This window comes from Sceloporus undulatus, chromosome 4 (assembly GCF_019175285.1).
Source record: "Sceloporus undulatus isolate JIND9_A2432 ecotype Alabama chromosome 4, SceUnd_v1.1, whole genome shotgun sequence".
Lineage (NCBI taxonomy): Eukaryota > Metazoa > Chordata > Lepidosauria > Squamata > Phrynosomatidae > Sceloporus > Sceloporus undulatus.
In genome coordinates, this window is record NC_056525.1 from 80,680,599 (window position 1) to 80,699,884 (window position 19,286).

Consider the following 19,286-nt stretch of genomic DNA (forward strand, 5'->3'; position numbering starts at 1 on the left):
TCTGGATAAAATGGTCTTATATACCTTACATAAATCAGTCTTCATTTTTTTTCATACTTCCAAGAACTGTTAGGTGTGTTCCACACAAAGGGAAAATAAGAGTAGTTCTTACTGTGTTGCTAAAGTTGACTTTGTACCAAGTGCTTTTGCTTAGATGACAGCGAAAATTCCCCAAGAAAAGGACACGGTCTATACACACTCTTGGCTGTGAAGTGCTCTCAAATTAAATCAGTTTGAAGTGGTTTTCATTAAGATGGATTGAGTGTGGCATCGTGAGAAACACTTTATCAAATGTAGTGTTTTACTTAGTGATTAACTATATACCAGTTGATGAAGCTTCCCAAATCCTTCATAATCCCACCACTCCAATAAACATTTAATGAGCATATAAGTTCAAAAAGCCTAGCAGAGGATTTAAACCTTCAATCTTGTTTTTATTTACTCTTCCAACTCAATTTCTCACTTCAAGATAAGAATGCTATTGCTTGAAGCTCATATGTTGCCCTGGCAAAATTAAGTGCACCAAACAGCTCAAATTAAAACATATGGTTTCAAATTTCGATTGAGAAGTAAAATATATATTTTGAATTTTAAAATTTCTAATCTCTATTATCTATTTTAATGAAATCTTCTCATTACGAAAAGAGGGTGTACAATATGACAATGGATAATGCTAATAGGATAATGTAGTAAAGCTGCTATGTTTAATTTATTATTCAACCAGGTACTTCACATACTAATTTAATATCTGCTATTAGATAATATAATATTATCTAATATCTAAGAAAATTAATTGGCATTTGAAGTTTTCTATTTTCTGGAAACAAAGCCATATAATAAGATTATCTGGCCTGGTATACAGTTTGGGATGAACTATTCATTTGGAAACATAAACAGTTTCTAGATAATTCATATAAATGTGTATCACAAGCATCAAGAAGTGTAACATTACATTAAAATAAAATAATTTTGGATGCTTATAATAGTTCTTAGGCTGCAATCATACAACTGTATCTTGTAAGAAAGTCCCATTAACAGTATTCTGAAATTGTATTTTACTGTAATTGGTTTTACTTAAAATTGTTTATATTTAATATGATTTTATTAGTATGCTTGTTATTGTTTTTATGTTGAAAGCTATTTTGGATAGACTATGATTGTGAAAGGTGACTAGCAAATGGCTTAAATAATGAGTGCAATGAGTCTTATTTCTGACAAATGTGTATAATACTACACTGTTAATTTTATGGAAACTGCACAGACATTGTTTGTTACATTTGTTTTTACATGTGTTGCATACTCTAGTATATAAATTGACAGCCACCTTACCACATGCCCCTGCTAATGGTGCTGCTACTTTGGCTCTGTGAAAGCACTCTGTAATACAGGACTATTAAACCAAGCAGCTATCTGGGGAATGTGGGCAGAGCTATCTATAGCCTATTTTTAAGGGATTGTATCCAACTGATTACTATTTGATTCTCTCTGGCAGCGGAACAGAACAAGGCCATTTTTCACAACTCCCCTTTGCCATTTCTGGAATCACTGTTTAAATCCCCACACAGCTTACTTGATCAATACTAGAGGAACTGTAGGGAAATGGGTGAATTGCTGAAGAATGGCTTTGTCGTGTTTCCTTGATGTAAAATTTTGCCAATCAAAGAATCACCCATCAGGGTGGGATATCAACTGGATACAACTAAAGGTCCAATGCAGAGGTAACATTATCGCGAAATTGGCACAGTCAATTGGTATAATGAAGAGTCTGGAAGGCTTTTTATAATTATACAGGAGTTCACTTACATCTGAGTATTAAAATGTACTTACATCTCTGGCTTTCCCATAGAAGGCCTCTTGAAAAGCAGCCTCTAATGTTCCAATAAAAAATACTGGATGACAGTCACCGTATCTGTTTGAATACCAAAAGGTTTAAATTAAAAATATTTTCATTAGGAAAGAGATACTCAAACATGGATTGGTGAAATATTTTTGATACTGTATTTTCAATCTTTAGATATTCAACATGTTAATCAATATAAATACATACACCATTATCGTTTTCAGGAACACGACTTTATCATTTCAACATAAAATAGTTGCCTGGAGCCCCTGGGCAGGAGAAAAGCAGGATAAATTGAATGAATGAATGCTCTCTCAGACTAAGACTGCATCCACACTGCAGAAGTAATCCAATCTGACACAACTTTAACTGCCATGGCTCAATGATATGAAATCCTGGGATTTGTAGTTTGTTATGGCACCAGAACTTTCTGACAGAGAAGACTAAATATCTCACAAAACTACATATCCCAGAATTCCATAGCGTTGAGCCATGGCAGTTAGTGGTGTCAAACTGGATTATTTTTGCAGTGCAGATGCAGCCTGAGTGCTGCAAAGGAAAGTGCAATTCTATTTCATAATACTATATAGACACTGGATATTTTTAGAAATCTCAAGATACTGAAATTGCTACAACTGTGGGTAGCCATTCTTTTTAAGTGAGAACGTTAGATAATCAAACTTCATATTGCAGCATGGAGTGAAAGCTCAAAATTTATCCTGCGCCACACTTAAAAATGTTCTCATATATTCATTTGTCCTCTTCATGACAGTAGGAAGTCCTAGGTACTCACTGAAGCTTAAGCTGTCTATACACTTCTTGAAATCTTCCAAATGGCACAAAAGGAGAGCTGTTTTGCATGTGCTACATGCAAATGTTTGCCCATACTTTCTCTCTTCTTTGAATAACAAAGCTTTCACAACTCCAAGTTAAAGCTAAGAAAACCCATGATAACACTAACTGCGTGGATCAAACAGCTACAAGACTACATGGAACAAATAGTGGTCCCACTCCCCATTGTATCCAATTCATGTTGTTTAGCTGGCCCAGCCTCAGCTAGTTACATTCCAAGCAGGAATTTCAGCAGGATGTTAAAACTGCCCCCATCCCCACACACACACCTGTGAAGAACAGAAGTGGAAGAGGTTAGAAAAGTATTTCACTTTCTCATTTCAGAAAAAGTGAGGTAGTCCGAAGAGGAAAGTTCATGTTACTGCCAAAGAGCTTATGTAATAGCTTTAGAAGGTTCTGAATGATGTACCATGCAGGCACAGATAACACATATATGCGAGTCATAGAATCCACAAAGAAGAACAGAAAACCCATACCTGACTATGGAATCATACTCATGCACAGCTCTCTGAAAGACCTTTTCTCAAACATAGAATGCCAGTCTAGGTTGGTGAAGCTATACACTTAAGAACAGTGCTCCTAGGCTAAGCTGTGTGGCATGCCGGTCTAGACATCACTGTTTTGTTTATGTGATCCTTAATCCTTCTATACTATCTCTGCATGTTTGTTTTTGATTATATAGAAGACTTCAAACTGAGCTCAGTGATGACAGGAAACCATCAGTGGACCTGATTATGATTTTTGCTCCTCTATATGTATATTTACAGCATGCCTGCTATGAAAGTCGTATCCTTATGCAAACTGCTACAGGGGGAGAAACTAGGCTAAGTTTGTGAGTGGATGTCTATAGACTAAGAAAACAAAGCAAATAAATACCACAGCTTTAATGTTTTCAGGGAAAACCTAGAACCCAGAAGGAAAATTGGAAAAGGTTTAATGAAATGATTAAAAACAGGTATGTGAACTGTGTGTTGTGGGGGGGGGCACCTGTTCACCTACTCTGCCCTCCTCCACTGCTCAATCACACACATTTTGAAACCCATTTCCTATATAACCTTGTGACATTTCCCTCTCGTGGAAATCTAAATGCCCCAATCCCTGCTCACCTTGGATCAAATCAACCTATCCATATCACACATATGCTGATAAACTAATTATAGAACCATTTTTTGTATTATTAATGTTGTCAGTGACTCTTATTCTAAGCTTGGGATACATGCTGAGAAAAGATATATACCCAAATCTTGGAAGGGCCAAAGAACTTTGCTATTATAAAAAAGTTAGAAAATAAGGGTTGTTCAACTTCAAAATGTCCACTCATTACTTCTGTTCTCCGCATAGAATGTTAAAGAACAGACAATGCAAAGAGGTAACATACGTTTTAGAACTTCACAGGTCTGTGCTCATATGCAGAGGGATTATGGAAGGGCAGTGCAAAATTGAAGAACTCCAATGGGCAGAAACAGATAATCTTTCAGACTTACAAACAGGTTTTCTCTTTTAAAAGGTAGGGTTTGATTTCAGGATTTGATCAGTAATGTTGTTGTCATGTACCTTCAAGTCATTTCCCAATTATGGTGATCCTACGACGAGCCTATAATGGGGTTTTATTGGCAGAATTTATTAAAGGGGGTTTGTCCTTGCCTTGCCCTGAAGCTGAGAGTGTGACTTGCCCAAGCTCTCCTAGAGGATTTCCATGGCCAAGCAGGGATTCAAACTCGTCTCTCCCACAGTGCTAGACCAGTCCGTAAACAACTACACCAAAATGGTTTATGTAGAAGATGCATGGTGTCTACTTATGAATGATAGATTACTAGAATATACAAAGTTGCAGTTCTAACCTTGAGGAAAATTCTGCTGTGAACTGTAGTAAGGCATCTCCTTCATTTTCAGCATTTTCTGGCACTAAAAACAGAAAGAAAAAAATTATAGATATGCATTAATACAGAAAATGCTAAATACACCTTTTACTACTTTCTTAAGTCTATGTACATACTCTTCAACTGTCATACAATTCCCTTTATTAAAGTGATAAAATGGTCCTTTGTACAAAGTAATTTCTAAATCTTGGAAGATGATAAAAATTAATTGCATTTACATATGAAACAGTTTCTGTAATTAATTCTGTAATTAGAAAATTTTAAGCAATATTATAACTACAATTTGCATAAAATCACATAGCTAGCTTAGCCTTAACATTCTTCTAAAACTGCAGCACAACAGGACAAACTACGGCATCATTTGTCAAAAATGTCTCAATGTGGGCACAGGAAAGGGGTGAAATGAAGGATGCAAGCAGACAGAGCTGGTGCTGAGATACAGGTCTAGGAGAACAGATTTCACATTGTGAGATTTATTTATTTTATTTAGTATTACTTCCTGGAAGTGGTGTATTTTTTTAAAGAGACACACCAAATGATCCCTCTGAAAAGCTAAGAACCTGGCTCTCCTCTTCTACCTCAGTTTCTCATCAACAGTATATATGTGTTTCAAAAGAGGAGGGGGTTTAAAACCCCTTCTTTTTCTTGTCCCAGAGAGATCACTATACCTTTCTTGCTTTGTGTTGTTACTGTGCATAACTGACAGAACTTCTGACAGACCCTATGTTCTATCATGCATAATATGGATTTTAAGAAACCCATGTACTCCATGAGGTTATCATGGTAGCAATGGGCATCATACTTAACATACTTAAGAATGGTTAAGGTTAAGCTAGGTAGTGGTACATCCTCTTTCTCTCTTGGGTCAGGAATAGGGGAAATACCTTTCCTTTAAAAGAGCAATGGATAACTGAGGTAGAATGGGGGGAGGGGGAATTTTCTGCCTCTGGCAGTTTGGGTGTTGCCCAGACTGCCAAAAACACCCAGAAAGCAAAAAAAACAAGAACTGGTACTTTTTCATGTTTAAGACTGTGCAGTGACCTCTGAAAAATATCTAAAAGGTAAACTGCCACCTTCAAGAAAGAGAGCTCACCCATTCTATTTGATCAGAAATAGAATAAGTCTGTAGAAAGAGTGAGTCTGCCTGTGGCCACACTTTGCCCATCTTTGCTCTAAACCACATAATCCTCCTAATCCATCTTTCCAAAGTATTCCTGGATCTGGAACAGATCACCATAAAAAACAGAACACATATAGAAAACTCATCTTGGTAATGAAGTATAAAGAGGTGGGAAAGTGAGAGACAGAATAACTACCTGTATTACTACTCAGTGTTACAGTTTGTCCACAGAAAGTATCTGTTCAAGAACTATCTAGTGTTATCAGATGGAATACAAATATAGCTTCTTTTGCCTTTAAGGCTTAAACTGCAGCCAAAAGAATATCACAGTATTCACGGTGTAAAATACTGTACTACTTACTCATTGGAGATTTCCTCAATGCAGATGATGCCATGCCAAACATCTCTCCATCATCCACTCCAAATTCAGTAGCATCTTCAAAATCATCTCCATCGCTGTCACTAACCATATGTACATCTGTGCATTGCTGATTCAAGATAAACCCATAATTAATGTTAGTACTAAATAAATGCATATTTTATTATAGTTTCTTGTATAAAAGATGAAACTAGTGTGATACCAAAAACTTCTTAAGAAATTTTACATATATATTTAGCTTGAATAAATTATCTTTTAGTAAAATGCAAAACACTGACTATTTAATAGAAGAGTTTAGTACAAAATAAATATTTTGCAATTTTTAATTGAATTTAAATTGTATGTAGACACTTCAGGGAAGGAACTGACTTCTGCTAAAACAAAAAGGAATTCTGTTTTCAAAAGATGTAATTTTTGTTACATTTTAGCAATTGAGGTGTGATCTACCACCAGTTCAAACTGACTGAGAAATATAATATTATACTCTACCACACAACCCCATTTATGACAACTACTCAATAATAATATATAGATTATATTTTAGGTATCAGTTTGTTCACCATGATAGTTCTGTTTTCATTTTAAGTTTCATTTACTTTCCCCTTTGTATCAAGTAATGTGTCCAAACAGTACAGATTACGCCATTGTACAGTTAAATTCAGTTTTGTAGATAGTAAGTGGAAGTTCAAGTTCAGTTTTCAACAGGGCTTAACACACCTGAATATCACATAAATTTAGAGGAAATTGATTTACCTGTTCTGACTGCTCCCTGGTTTGTGCTGGTGAAGGTCTTCTTCCAACTGTAAGTCGGTGGCAAGGATAAGAGATCCCTGATGCTGCTAGAGTCATCTAAGAACAAGATATATATTGCTGGATTAACAATTAGTTTCCTGACATTGGATGTAAATGTTTCTTTCAGGCCAAAATCAAACTGTAGCAGCCTTGAATGAACCAACATTAAGAATTAAAGTAGTAAATTCAAATTCTACCTAACAAGACTATTGTTATTCACGAAAGAAAACAGCAGAAAGACTAAGCATTGCTGAAATACTCAAAATTACTCCATGGTATCTTTTTAAAATGGTGCGCTTCTATCTTCAAATCTAGACACCATGCCAAACAGTTCTACAGAATTTCACCATTATTTAGGAGCTCTTAGTTCATGCATTTTGTCAGAAAGTGAGCAGAGATACAAAAATCCATACTTCATGTTCTCATGCTCATTTATATTGCTCTCAGCCAGAAATAGAAAGACAGGAAAGAGCAAGGCATAGAAAGAGGGCACTAATACTTAGTGCAACCAACAGAAAGGAAATGCAGTGCCCAAAGGTCACAGTGCTGGAAGAAGGAAAGTATTTGGAGTCAAGGACCACATAGGTTGTCAGCTGCTGACTCGCTAGGAGAAGCCAGTGGCTTAACATACAATATGAGGATCCTCAGAATCTAAAACATCCTCATGAGCCATCTCCTTTTAATTTTATCTACCTGGAAGAAAGACAGTTGAGGCTGGAAGCCAAAAATCATGACAGCAGCTGTAACAATAGAGAGAAGGAACAGGGACGTAGCCAAGGGGGAGGGGTTATTGGGGTCCAGACCCCCCCTTCCGTTAGAAAAATGAATGGTGCGTGCTGCTGCACCGCTGCACCCAAGCCCCAATATAATGGTGGCACTTAGTCTGGACCTCCCCTTCCTAAAATCCTGGCTACGTCCCAGGAAGGAAGGAAGGAAGGGTTTACATAGTATCTGGGACAATGTTGGGCAGATATGAGGAACATGTAGCTCTAGATATGGTGTTGGACTACAACATACATACAGTTGGCCCTCCAAATCCACAGATTGAATCCATGGATTCAATCATCCATGGTTGAATACGTGTATGTATACACAGTGAGCCCGCGTCATATGCTCTTCATACGGCTGCTGTGAGCACAAGCCCATTACGGATCCCCCACGTAAAACAAGGGCGCACTGTATATATATTCTACAAAAAACCTTTGATTTTTGCCTCTCTTTTTTTACTATGTCACTACATGTAATGGGACACGAGCATCCACAGAGTGTCCTGGAACCAAATCCAAGTGGATACTAAAGGTCCAATGTACACTGGTACCCCGGGTTACGAAATTAATTCGTTCCGCCGCCGCTTTTGTAACCCGGGATACTTCGTAAGCCGAATAGCCCATAGGCGCTAATGGGGAAAAAGCCGCGGCTGCGCCGCGGCTCCATTTGAAACAGCGCAGAGGTTTTTTCGTAACCCGAAAAAACCTTCGTAAGCCGAAACAATAAATCCCTATGGGATTTATTCGTATCCCGAAAATTTCGTAACCTGGGTATTTCGTAACCCGGGGGACCAGTGTACTATAGGAGGCCTGATGGAATTTGCCACTCCACAACATCTAGAGGCCCACATTTCCCATCAATAGTACAGGGAGGCAGGAAATGAGTTGGATCATCTATGTCATCCTAAAGCTCCCTCAGGCCTGGGGGTATCTAAAAGCCATGGAAATGTATAATTGTGTAGTAGGGATGCAGCTTGCATGCAAGCGTCTTATACATTACAAACTGCATACAGTTTTTATTTGTATAAGAAAAGTGTCTTATAGAAAGAGGATATACATTTAATGCAGTTCATGTTTCTCCTACTGTTGGTAGTTTTGGACGTAGAAGACAGAACTGACAAAATGGAGGCATGAAGTTGGCTTGCTTTCCTACAGGCATACCTTCTGAACTGAGTTGACTAGAATTAAATGAAATCCTTTAGAAAGAAGGAATGAAGGGAAGATTAAATTAACACCCAATTAAACTGATAGCAGCTCTTTAACAATTATTTTCAAGCTGTACATTAAAGTTGTCTAGCAGTGAATTTTTACAAACTCAATCACTTTAGTTTCATTTATTTGTTGCTGCCCCCCATTGGACACATAGTCAACTTGATTAATAAGCAGCTGTGCAAACATGTCCTTGTAAGGTAAAATCACATGTATTATTAAAACTAAGACACAAGAGATATAAAATATAAAGTGTTCACTGTCATAAACTATAGTGACACTTTAAAGCTGTTTGACTCAAATCAGTTCTTAATACACAAAGAAATTCTACCTTCTAGGTCACTGTGGTGGCTAATCCAAAGCCTCGGAAATATGCTAGAAATACTCTTGTTTATTTTTTATCCTCATGTCAGAGTGTTTTTAATCACTTATGTGCTAGAATTCATGAAAGCCTTAATTTGCTTCAGGTTAAAGCAAGCTGATTAAGTGTGCCAGCTAACCAAGTGAGTGTTGACCTGCCTGGACTAGCCTGCTGCCACATTCTTGTAGCAAGGTTAAATAGCAGTTTAGTCACAATTTATAATCACAGAGTTAAAAGCAAATGACTATTTTGGAATAAATGAAATATTAAAGCAGACATTCAGGTCAAGCTCAATTATCAGTGAAACTCTTTCATACATAACACAGTACCTATGCTTATCTTCATATTAGAGCTGCCATTTTACAGCATATGCTTCTTTCACCATATTACCGAATATAATAGAAGAAAATAAACTTTTGTGGTGAAATTTTGCTTACATATCTAGGTTATTGAAGCAGTGCATTAAAATAAAAATGAATGAGCTGAACACATTCAAATGCAGGTGTAATGGTGATCGATTAACTATATACAAGGTCTTATGCAGGATGGCCTCTAATTTGCAATGTTTTCAAAAGGTAAAGGAAATCAGATTGGAGATCTGACCCAGTCTTTTCATTCCCAAAGCAGCAAATGGCATCACTGATAAAAATAGGTTAAAAAAAAATAAGATGGTGTACAGTGAGATTCTAGGTAACAATAGTTTTAAATAAAACTTAATCAGAAAAAGAGAAGGGTCTCCTATAAGAACAATAGTGGGAAATTTCTCATTCTATGTAGTCATCTAGTACTCCATTCCAGCTGTCCATTATAGCCCCATGTCATTTTTTCCTAGAATAAATACGATGAAACATAGTAGTACTATCTTCTGAAAACTAAACTGATAAAGGTGCGTAGCAAAGAAAGGAATAAATTATTGTCCTTGGAACTGTTAATGCAAAAACTTCCTCATGCTGCTGCTAGGCCTACATACCAAGATGCATTTATTATCAATTAAACTAATGAGCTCTTTTCCACATGCATGTATTTAGGATTAGGTGGTAAATAATAGACAATTAATGTAAGAGTTCAAAATGTTATTGTCACAACTTCAGATCTAATTTAAGGTCATGTTAGGGCAGCAATGTATTGTATTGAAGATTTCTGAAAAAATTCCCAAATGAACAGAGATGAAGGCTATGGGATTGGCTGGAGGCATAGCTGAATATACAGATATTCCTGCCAATCTGATAGTTCAATCTTCCTAGACTGAAAATCTGTTGAGCCACAACACTGAATAAACAGCAAACAATTGAGTTTATAGTCTTCCATTTTTGAATGGAAATGTCCCCTGTTCTTGCACTATTACCCTGCTTTCTATCAAAGGCCTACATCCCTGTTTTGATGATAATGACATGATGTTGAAAAAGAAAAAAATCTATTTCAGATTTGAAACCATAAAAGAGACATTGAGAACAATGTAAATTAAAATAGTAAAGGGTCATCTAAAATCTGCCAACAAATATGGAAAACAAAACAACGGCCCACAGACTGGAAATGCTCACTAATCAAACTAGAGACTGGAGTCAAGAAGTCAGAAGAAGACTAGGACATGGAAGGGCAGCTATAAAGGAACTAGATAAGAGCCTGAAGTGTAAAGTTATATCACTGAATACTACAGTTAAGATGGTCCATGTCATTGTATTTCCCATTTTAATGTATGGCTGTGAAAGCTGGACAGTGAACAAAGTGGATAGAAATATAGTCAATTCATTTGAAAAGAGGTGATGGAAAAGAGTTCTATGGATACTGTGGACTGCTAAAAAAACAAATAAATGGGTCCTAGATCAAATTGGGAGAGCCAGCATGCTGTAATGGTTTGAAAATTGGATGAAGGCTCTGGAAATCAGGGTGTGATTCCCTAGGGAATTTCCCCTATGCTTTCACCTATGGAAACCCACTGGGTAATCTTTGGCAAGTCACACTCTCTCAGTCTCTTGAGGAAGGCATTGGCAAATCTCCCTCTAAACAAACCTTACTATGAAAACTGCATGATGGGTGTCAATTAAAACATGGCACATTAAAGGCACTATAATTCAGAAATGACTTAGGAGAACATAACAACAAGAAGAGCAAATTGGGCCTGAACTCTCCCTAAAAGCCAGGATAACTAATTTGAGGCTGTCATACTTTGGCTATATCATGTAAAGACATGACTCACTAGAAAACATGATAATGCTTGGTAGGAAAGTGGTAGGAAAATAGGAATACTTTTTCCAGATGGATGGAAAAGGGAAGCCATAGCCCTGAGTCTGCAAGGCTTGAGGGCTGTTGAGAATAGGCTAACTTGGAGGTCTCTCATTCATAGTGTTGCCATAAGTCAAAGTCAACTTGGAGGCAGCTAACAACAACAAAGGATTATCAGGAGAAGTATTCTGCACCAGTCCAAGGAAAACAATACAATTATCAAGATATGTATATAACAGGCCTGAGTAGAAATTAACAAATAGAAATTAACAGGGTATGATAGTACTAAAAAGGAGAAGAGAAAGAAATAATTACTTATTAATCTGTTTAAATACTTGATGGGATGGAGCAAGCTTGTTTTCTGCAGCTCCAGGGACTAGAAAAGGAAGCAACGGATTCAAGCTAGAAAAAAAGAGATTCCATCTCAACATTAGGAGGAACCTCCTGACAGTAAGAGCTGTTCAACAGTGGAACACATTCCCTCGGAGTGTGATAGAGTCTCCTTCTTTGGAGGTTTTTAAACAGAGGCAGGATAGCCATCTGTCAGGGGTGCTTTAGTTGTGTATTCCTGTATGGAAAGGGGTTGGACTGGATGGCCATTGGAGTCTCTTCTAACTCTATGATTCTATAATCAATTAATTATTTTAATTATCAATCAAAATTAATAATTAATCATTTAATCATTACTTTTGACGTTAACAAGATAAAAAGACATCATGAAAAGAGGTACATAGAACCCTAATCAGATATTACTTACCTGGATGGATTCAACATGTAAATTCAACATGTTTAGCCAACCACACTACATTGTTGCTTTCCTGATGTTGAGAGCATCCACACAAGCAAGAACAGTAGAAAAATTAGGAATTGTCTCTTTATACCTGTCACTTTCTGCACTAAAAAAGTGAAGGAGGTGAGGCACTTCCCTCTTCATGTGTTGAATCCAAACAGGTAAGTAATGTCTGAAATAGACTGTTATTACTGATGGAGAATAATCTCGCCAATTTGGAGGACAGGAATATCTGGAAATGAATGTGTATTATTTTGTTTGTATTATTCTACATTTTCTGTATTTTATGTGAATTTGCAATAGGTAATACCTGAAGATCATCCTCAACACACGTGCCACATTCATCTATTAGAAACAACTTAAGCTCAGTCCTGTAACGATAAACCATGGTTTATCGTGGCACTGAAATGCATGCATTCTCTTAACTCTTAAAGAAGCATGAAATTCCATTGAAATTATTTCAAAATTTTTAAAAAGTTACAATGTATGTTTTGAGATTTTTTTAAAAAAAAAACTTTTGGATACCTATAGCAAGCATAGCTGTATTTTTTTTAACAAAAAAAAAACAGAGCTCATTTTTTCATAAAATTATAGACAACGCAGAAGATGTCAGACATTTACTTTTTATTTCAAAAACTAACTGAATGGGGAAGGGAGAATCACTAGGGTGGAGTGTGTTCACGTTCCACTAGCACCAATGCTTACTTTATCCTCTCATAAAGTGCTGCTGAGATAATTGCTGCTGACAGATTTATTCAAGGTTCATTTCACTTTTTCTCTAGTTTTTCTCCAGTTAGAAGTGCAGCAGAGCCCATGGGAAGATCCACCCCTCACACCTGTTAAGTTTCTTCATGTTACTAGGGCCAGTTTGGACATGTCACTTCAAATTAGCATTGTACAAGGGCACTAAGTGTGACAATTACTTATCACAGGTTTAACTGGGAAGGAAGGGAAAGAAGGAGGAGAAAAGTTTCTAATTTACGTCTGAGAACAGTGTCCAAATACGTAATTTAAGCTCTTTAGTACAGGTTGTATGAGATGTATTCTGAGCCTGATAGAAAGGTTCCCATGGTAGATTTCTGAACGATAACCAAGATCAATATAAAGGAATAATCTATAGTTACAATGTTGATTTCTTTTAACAAATAGATTTCAATATATTTTTGTCAGATGTTTATGAATTTCAGCTCCTCCAAGGGACCCAGCATGTATATTAATAAAGCAAAAGGATAAGGGAAGAAAACTCATAAGAACTCAGATTATAATTATTTTTGCAAGAGTCCTATTCATGTTTACTGAAACACTCATTCCTCTTGAGTTGAATGTGACTTACTCTTATGTAACAGTGCACAGGACAATACTGTAGCTGGATCACATGAGATAACGCAGTTACGCTTGCACTGTAGTAGATAAGGAAGGTTTATCTATAACCCTTCTTTTTACAGAAGTGCCATTTTAAACAAACTTTTGGAGGTCCCTTTATACAACAGCCTTGTATATTAACAGGTTGAAGTACTATATGTAATCTGCTGGCTAACAATCACAACATGAGTGCAAAAAAGAAAGCCTGATCAACACTACAATAGTGTAGATCCTAGCTTAGATCAAATTCATTTCAATGGGTGATATGACTAAGGGTGCATTTACACTGTAGAAATAAGGCAGTTTGACACCACTTTAAGTGCTGTAGCCCCATCCTATGGAATCCAGGGATTTGTAGTTTTACAAGTGTAGTGTGGCAAGCCCAGGTACAGGTGTTGGGAGAGTTGGGCAGGTGGAGAACGACCAGGTGGAAGGAGTAAGGGAAAGACACCAGGAGGTGGAACCCCGAGGGGGTATAAGAGAGGAAGGAAGGACTTGCACAGGGAGATGCAGAGAGGTGGTCGAGGTAGGGAAAGAGAGGGTGACTCGCAGTCCAGGGAGGGCCGGTTGACCAGTGTCTCTCCTAAGCAGACTGAGCCCTCGGTGGCTGGGCCCTCACGAGGACGCTAGGCTGCATGACCCATGAGAGGAGGGGGACTTCTCGTACCCAGGAGAAGAGGAATGGAGACAGAAGGACCTGGGAAGGTTGGAGAACGAGTGGTGGGACGTTAAAGGTGATTGTTGGGACCAGGGTCTCGAACCTCAGGACTGGGAGAAAGCTGAGAGGGAGCCCTTGGAAAAGCAGTCCGGCGGACGTCGAGCCCATGGACCTCCACCCCCTGAAGATGCTGGGGGTGGACCCTAGGCCTGAGTTAAGAGACAAGCCGCACCCTGGAGAAAAGGAGAGACTGTTTGTTTGCTTTTGCACTGTTGAGTTGGTTATAGTTATTAAAAGAGTCACTGTTGCAGCAACTCTCGTCTCCTGGAAAGTTTGTTTCAGCACGTGGCACTCTACAAGGTAAAACGTCAGCTCCCAACATGCAACCGGCGGCCCCGGCCCTGCCCACAACAAGTTCTTTAGTTTTGTCTGCCAAAGTGTTCTGGTGCCTCAAAACTACAAATCTCAGGATTCTGTAGGCTGGAACCATGGCAGTTAAAGTAGTGTCAGACTGCATTATTTCTTCAGTGTAGATGCACTGTAAGTCTGGATACAATTCAATGAGAGCAAAATCTCTCTACTGCCCAAGGCTCTGCCAACTGAGGCCCTATGAGACTGCCTTTCATAATCTTAGAGTAGCCTTATTTAATAGTATTATATAATTATTGGCCAAAGGTGGAAAAGGAGCAGCAGGCTAGCTTCCTTCCTGCAGCAGTGGGTGTGGTTACTTGGGCAAAACATGGAACTTTCCATCTTGCTTCTACCTATCAAACTTGACAAGCATAAAGCTAGTTATTTAAAGCAGTCTCAATTAATATTTGTTTAATGGTGGGGGGAAACTTAAAAAGTTAAATTCCTTGTCCATCTTCTAAATAAATCACTATTTTAAAAATCTGGAAGTTGAAGGAAATGAAAACTTAAATGTGGAAGCTGATTAAGTATCGGTTGTCATGAGGTTAATCACAGCTCTCAACTAATTTTTTCCTCCACCATCTCATGATCTTTCTTTTTACATTAGGCCTCTCCCTCTTTTCAGTTTGAACCCCAGGCCAACTGATATTGCAAATTCCTTCTTAAGAATTCTAGTTCAGACAGAGAAAGGACGTTCCCATCATATTGATTTTAATGTGCTCTGACAAAGCAACAGTACATGAACTTCATGTTTGCCACAGCCTGCACTCTTTAATTTAGGATGTGCCATTTACTCATAGGCTTGCAAATAATGACACATTTTCCAGTTTTCTAGTTCTTCAGCATTGTTTCCCCTTATTGCTTGGCAGATAAAACACATGAATGCAAAATTGTTCACATAGATTTGTTAATGAATACACTTGTGAAAAGTACTGGATTGAACATACTGGTAAAGGCCTGAAGTAAATATAACCTCCATAAGTACTACTGACATTCACAAAATCTGAATGATAAAAGTGAATCATACCAGGGTGTCAAATTGAGAAAAATCATACACTTAACTCTTCAGGTATTCCACAACTAGGGTTGCTAGGTGAAATTAAGGACAGTACTCCTGTAACTTCAATTGTTGTGTAAAAGAGGGGATTTCAGCATGACAAGCAACACCTGCTCATACTCCCTCTTCGGCACAACTGTTAGGAACTCTGTCCCTTATTTCACTTGGTAACCATATGTGTAACAAATTGCAGTGAAATCACTTTCATCAGGAACTATAATATTATTACAGGAACTTTGTTTTACTTCAGGGCTAAGAAAAGTGTAGTGTGTGAGCTGTTTTTTATGCCTTGTACCCCAATGCACTCAAGAGCCAAAAAACAGAGAGAGGGATTTTGATGGTCCAGAAGGCCTCCAGGAGGGTGGCTTTGCATTTAAAGAAACTGAAGACTTATACCACCAAATGTCAAAAATTAAAACCTGGACATTTAGTTACTTCTGGTTTTGATTTTTTTTAAGAAGTCATTTTTCCCACACAGATATATACCACCATCACTTTTTTTTTTTTTGGTTCATTTAGCAAGCAATGAAAACTGGAGGTGAAAATGTGGACCCCAGGCCCCACCAAAGTCTCCATTCCTGTTTTAGATTAACAATAACTACCACTCACCAATTTTGACAGGCTAATGCACAGCTGAATATTCAATTCACAAATGTGTTAAGCTGTACAGCTTACATTTAAACCTCAGAAAAATTGTGGTGCATATACAGTAACATAGTTTCATTCAATGTGATGTGACTGTTGGCAACTGCTATAGAAGAAATCCCTGTAGCTAGATTTCATCTGAATATATCTTTTGCACTGGAACAAATTAGACCTCCCAGTCTGAAGAATTATACCAGTATGTAATCTTCACTGGGTCCCAACTCACTCTCTCTCTCTATTTCCACTCTTCATATTCAGGATTGTTGAGCCTGAAGATGATGGCCACAAAATCATTTTTTTTCAATGTCAGTTAAAATGTATGATATGAGAAGAATTGTAAATAATAACAATTATTGCTGTTTATATTATGGCATCAGTATTCATTGAGCTTCATAAAGTAAAGGAGAGCAAAGTGTTTACAATGTACAATTTAAAAAGCAAGGAGAACCAGTGTGGTGCAGTTGTTAGTATTAAACTGGAACTTAGACGATCTAGCTTCAAGTCCCCATTGACTCATGAAACTCACTGGTTAACCCTGGCCAGTCACTCTCTGCTTCAGCTATCTGTAGTCTTGAGCTTATCAGAAGAAAACAAAAATACAAATGTGCTGGAAAAAAATAAATCTGTAAATGAGAAATAAGGTGAAACTGGAATAAACAGATAGTAAACAATAAATATGCAGTTTTTTCACTTTCGTAAATGTAGGCATAATTGTAGAAGGACATGAGGACTAAATGACTGAGTATTGATGAGAACCAGCGTTGTATAGTGGTTTGAGCTTTGGACTATTACTCTGGAGATCAAGGTTCAACTCCCTGATCAGCCATGGAAACCAACTTGACCTTGGGTAACCAGTCACACACCCTCAGCCCAAGAAAAACCCATGATAGGTTGCCTTAGGGTTGCCATATGTTGGAAACAATTTCAAGGCACACAACCATAATATAATGAATAACACAATGTACATGTAGTGATTTTCTTCCTGCTTACTTTGCTTAACTTCCAGATACAGTACTAGAAACAAAAAATCTTGGGAATCTACTTTGTATTCACAAAGAATATCAACCAACTGCCTGGCATGATGACTGTCTGTGATGGGATGCCATTTACTGCAATGATTAGAAAACTCTGGATGACAAACAAAAAGAGTGGCTGGATATTTTTTTTCAGTGGTATATAATTCCCTGGCAAAACTCCAAGTAATCATGTTACCAACTAATGGCTCCAAGAAATTATTCCAAATCTAATAGGCTTTCTGGAGTGTTTCTCCAGCTTCATGATATAACTACGGTATTCATGAAAATAACTTTAAAAGGAAGGAGAGCTTTGAACTTTTGCTCCATCCAAATGCATGGCAAGATTCACCTAGTATGCCATATATTATTGCTTATTTACTTGAATACCTTTATGTCATAAACCCTTTAAATGTTTTTATGAAAGTCTAAAAAACGCTTGTTCAACAAGCTCCCTATGCATTGCTTCACAGCCACCCAATGCCAACATTACAAAGGTTACAATATGCCAGTTGGACAAAACAGCTCTTTTAATATTCAGGGCAGACCAGATTTTTCAGACATCAAACAAATAATGCATTGGTTTTATAACTGCATGAGACCCATGTGTAAAGGTTTCCTAATTTAGCAAACTAACATTTCAGCAACAACAAACATTCTTTTTTACAATAACTTCAGTGTCCGTGAAGTATCAACTTTTCCTCAGTTACAACAGCATGCATATCATCCTCTCCTTAAACTATTTATTTTATACTATTTGTTTAAAATAAGATGAAAATAATGGAAATATGTCAAAGACAGCCAGCTCCACTGCAAGCTATACAAATGATTTTAAGAGAATGCAAGTACCAGTATATCTCCCACAACCCTGACTCCTGCACTATGGGAAGAGTTATATGAGATTAGATTCAGATCCACAATCTACTGGCCTACTCCTCTGGGTTTTATTCCAATCAAATCCTATATTAATTCTATAATAATTCATGTAGAACAGTAAAAAATATGTCAGGTATAAATTTGTACATAGCTCCTAAAGTGTAGGTGTTCTGTAGGATGGGGGTTACAAACTCAGATTCCTATCATGATCTAGATGTCATGGTTTTACAGATACAAAGGCATTGTGGATATATATATATATATATATATATATATATATATATATATTAGCAAAGCAACTGTTAAAATTCTAGTACACTTAGAGCAAGAACAAAGGGTAATGTAGGGAATGGTCTCCAGTGAAGTAGAGGTACATTCTTCTTGCACAAAAACAACGGGTAGGAGTTCAGAATAAATCCTTGTAAATAGGCTTCATGAAGTTAAACTGACTATTTTATAGCATAAACCATTCTCCTTTTGAGGAAACTTTATATATGTTCAGTTTTCAGAATCTTCTAGTGATTCAACCATTGTGTCTCATTTAAACAACAATTTCCAACTTCACAGGTGAAGTGGAAGTTATGTGAACATTTATGTTTACTCTTTGATTTTCTTGTTTTGACTGGAATATGTTCAAATGTCAGACTTCTCTAGTAATCAGGGTACCTCTGAATATGTGAATTGCAAATTTCAGCTTCCTCAACCATGTGAAATGATCGTAACAATTTTATATCCCCAAAGCTTATTTTTGTTTATGGTAAACTTGCTAAAGAATTACTGTGAGCACTGGGATAGTGGGCAGAGTTCTGAGAACATAAATTTTAGTTCTATGAATTAAAAGCAAAGATGGCCATTATTAAACAAAAACAAATCAAAAGTAAAGACAGCAGTAAACATTCATCCCTGTTTGAGACTGGGACATGGTGACATGCACAGAACACTGGCTAACCTTAATTTGTCAGAAGGTCTACCCAAACACATATATTTATACGTGTGGCTCTGCCTGTCATGTTTCAATTTGCAGGTTATGTTAATATAATGAACTTAATAG

General features: G+C 37.2%; 1 protein-coding gene across 1 annotated transcript in view; it reads right to left on the reverse strand.

The window, feature by feature from the left end:
- Positions 1-19,286, reverse strand: part of FAF1 (Fas associated factor 1) — a 251,438-nt gene that overhangs the window by 76,541 nt on the left and 155,611 nt on the right. The window contains exons 9-12 of the mRNA XM_042462675.1: positions 6,825-6,920; positions 6,054-6,180; positions 4,534-4,597; positions 1,828-1,909 (exon numbers count right to left, since the gene is read on the reverse strand). Coding sequence (XP_042318609.1) covers positions 1,828-1,909; positions 4,534-4,597; positions 6,054-6,180; positions 6,825-6,920 — 369 coding nt within the window. The remainder of the gene's footprint in view (positions 1-1,827; positions 1,910-4,533; positions 4,598-6,053; positions 6,181-6,824; positions 6,921-19,286) is intronic.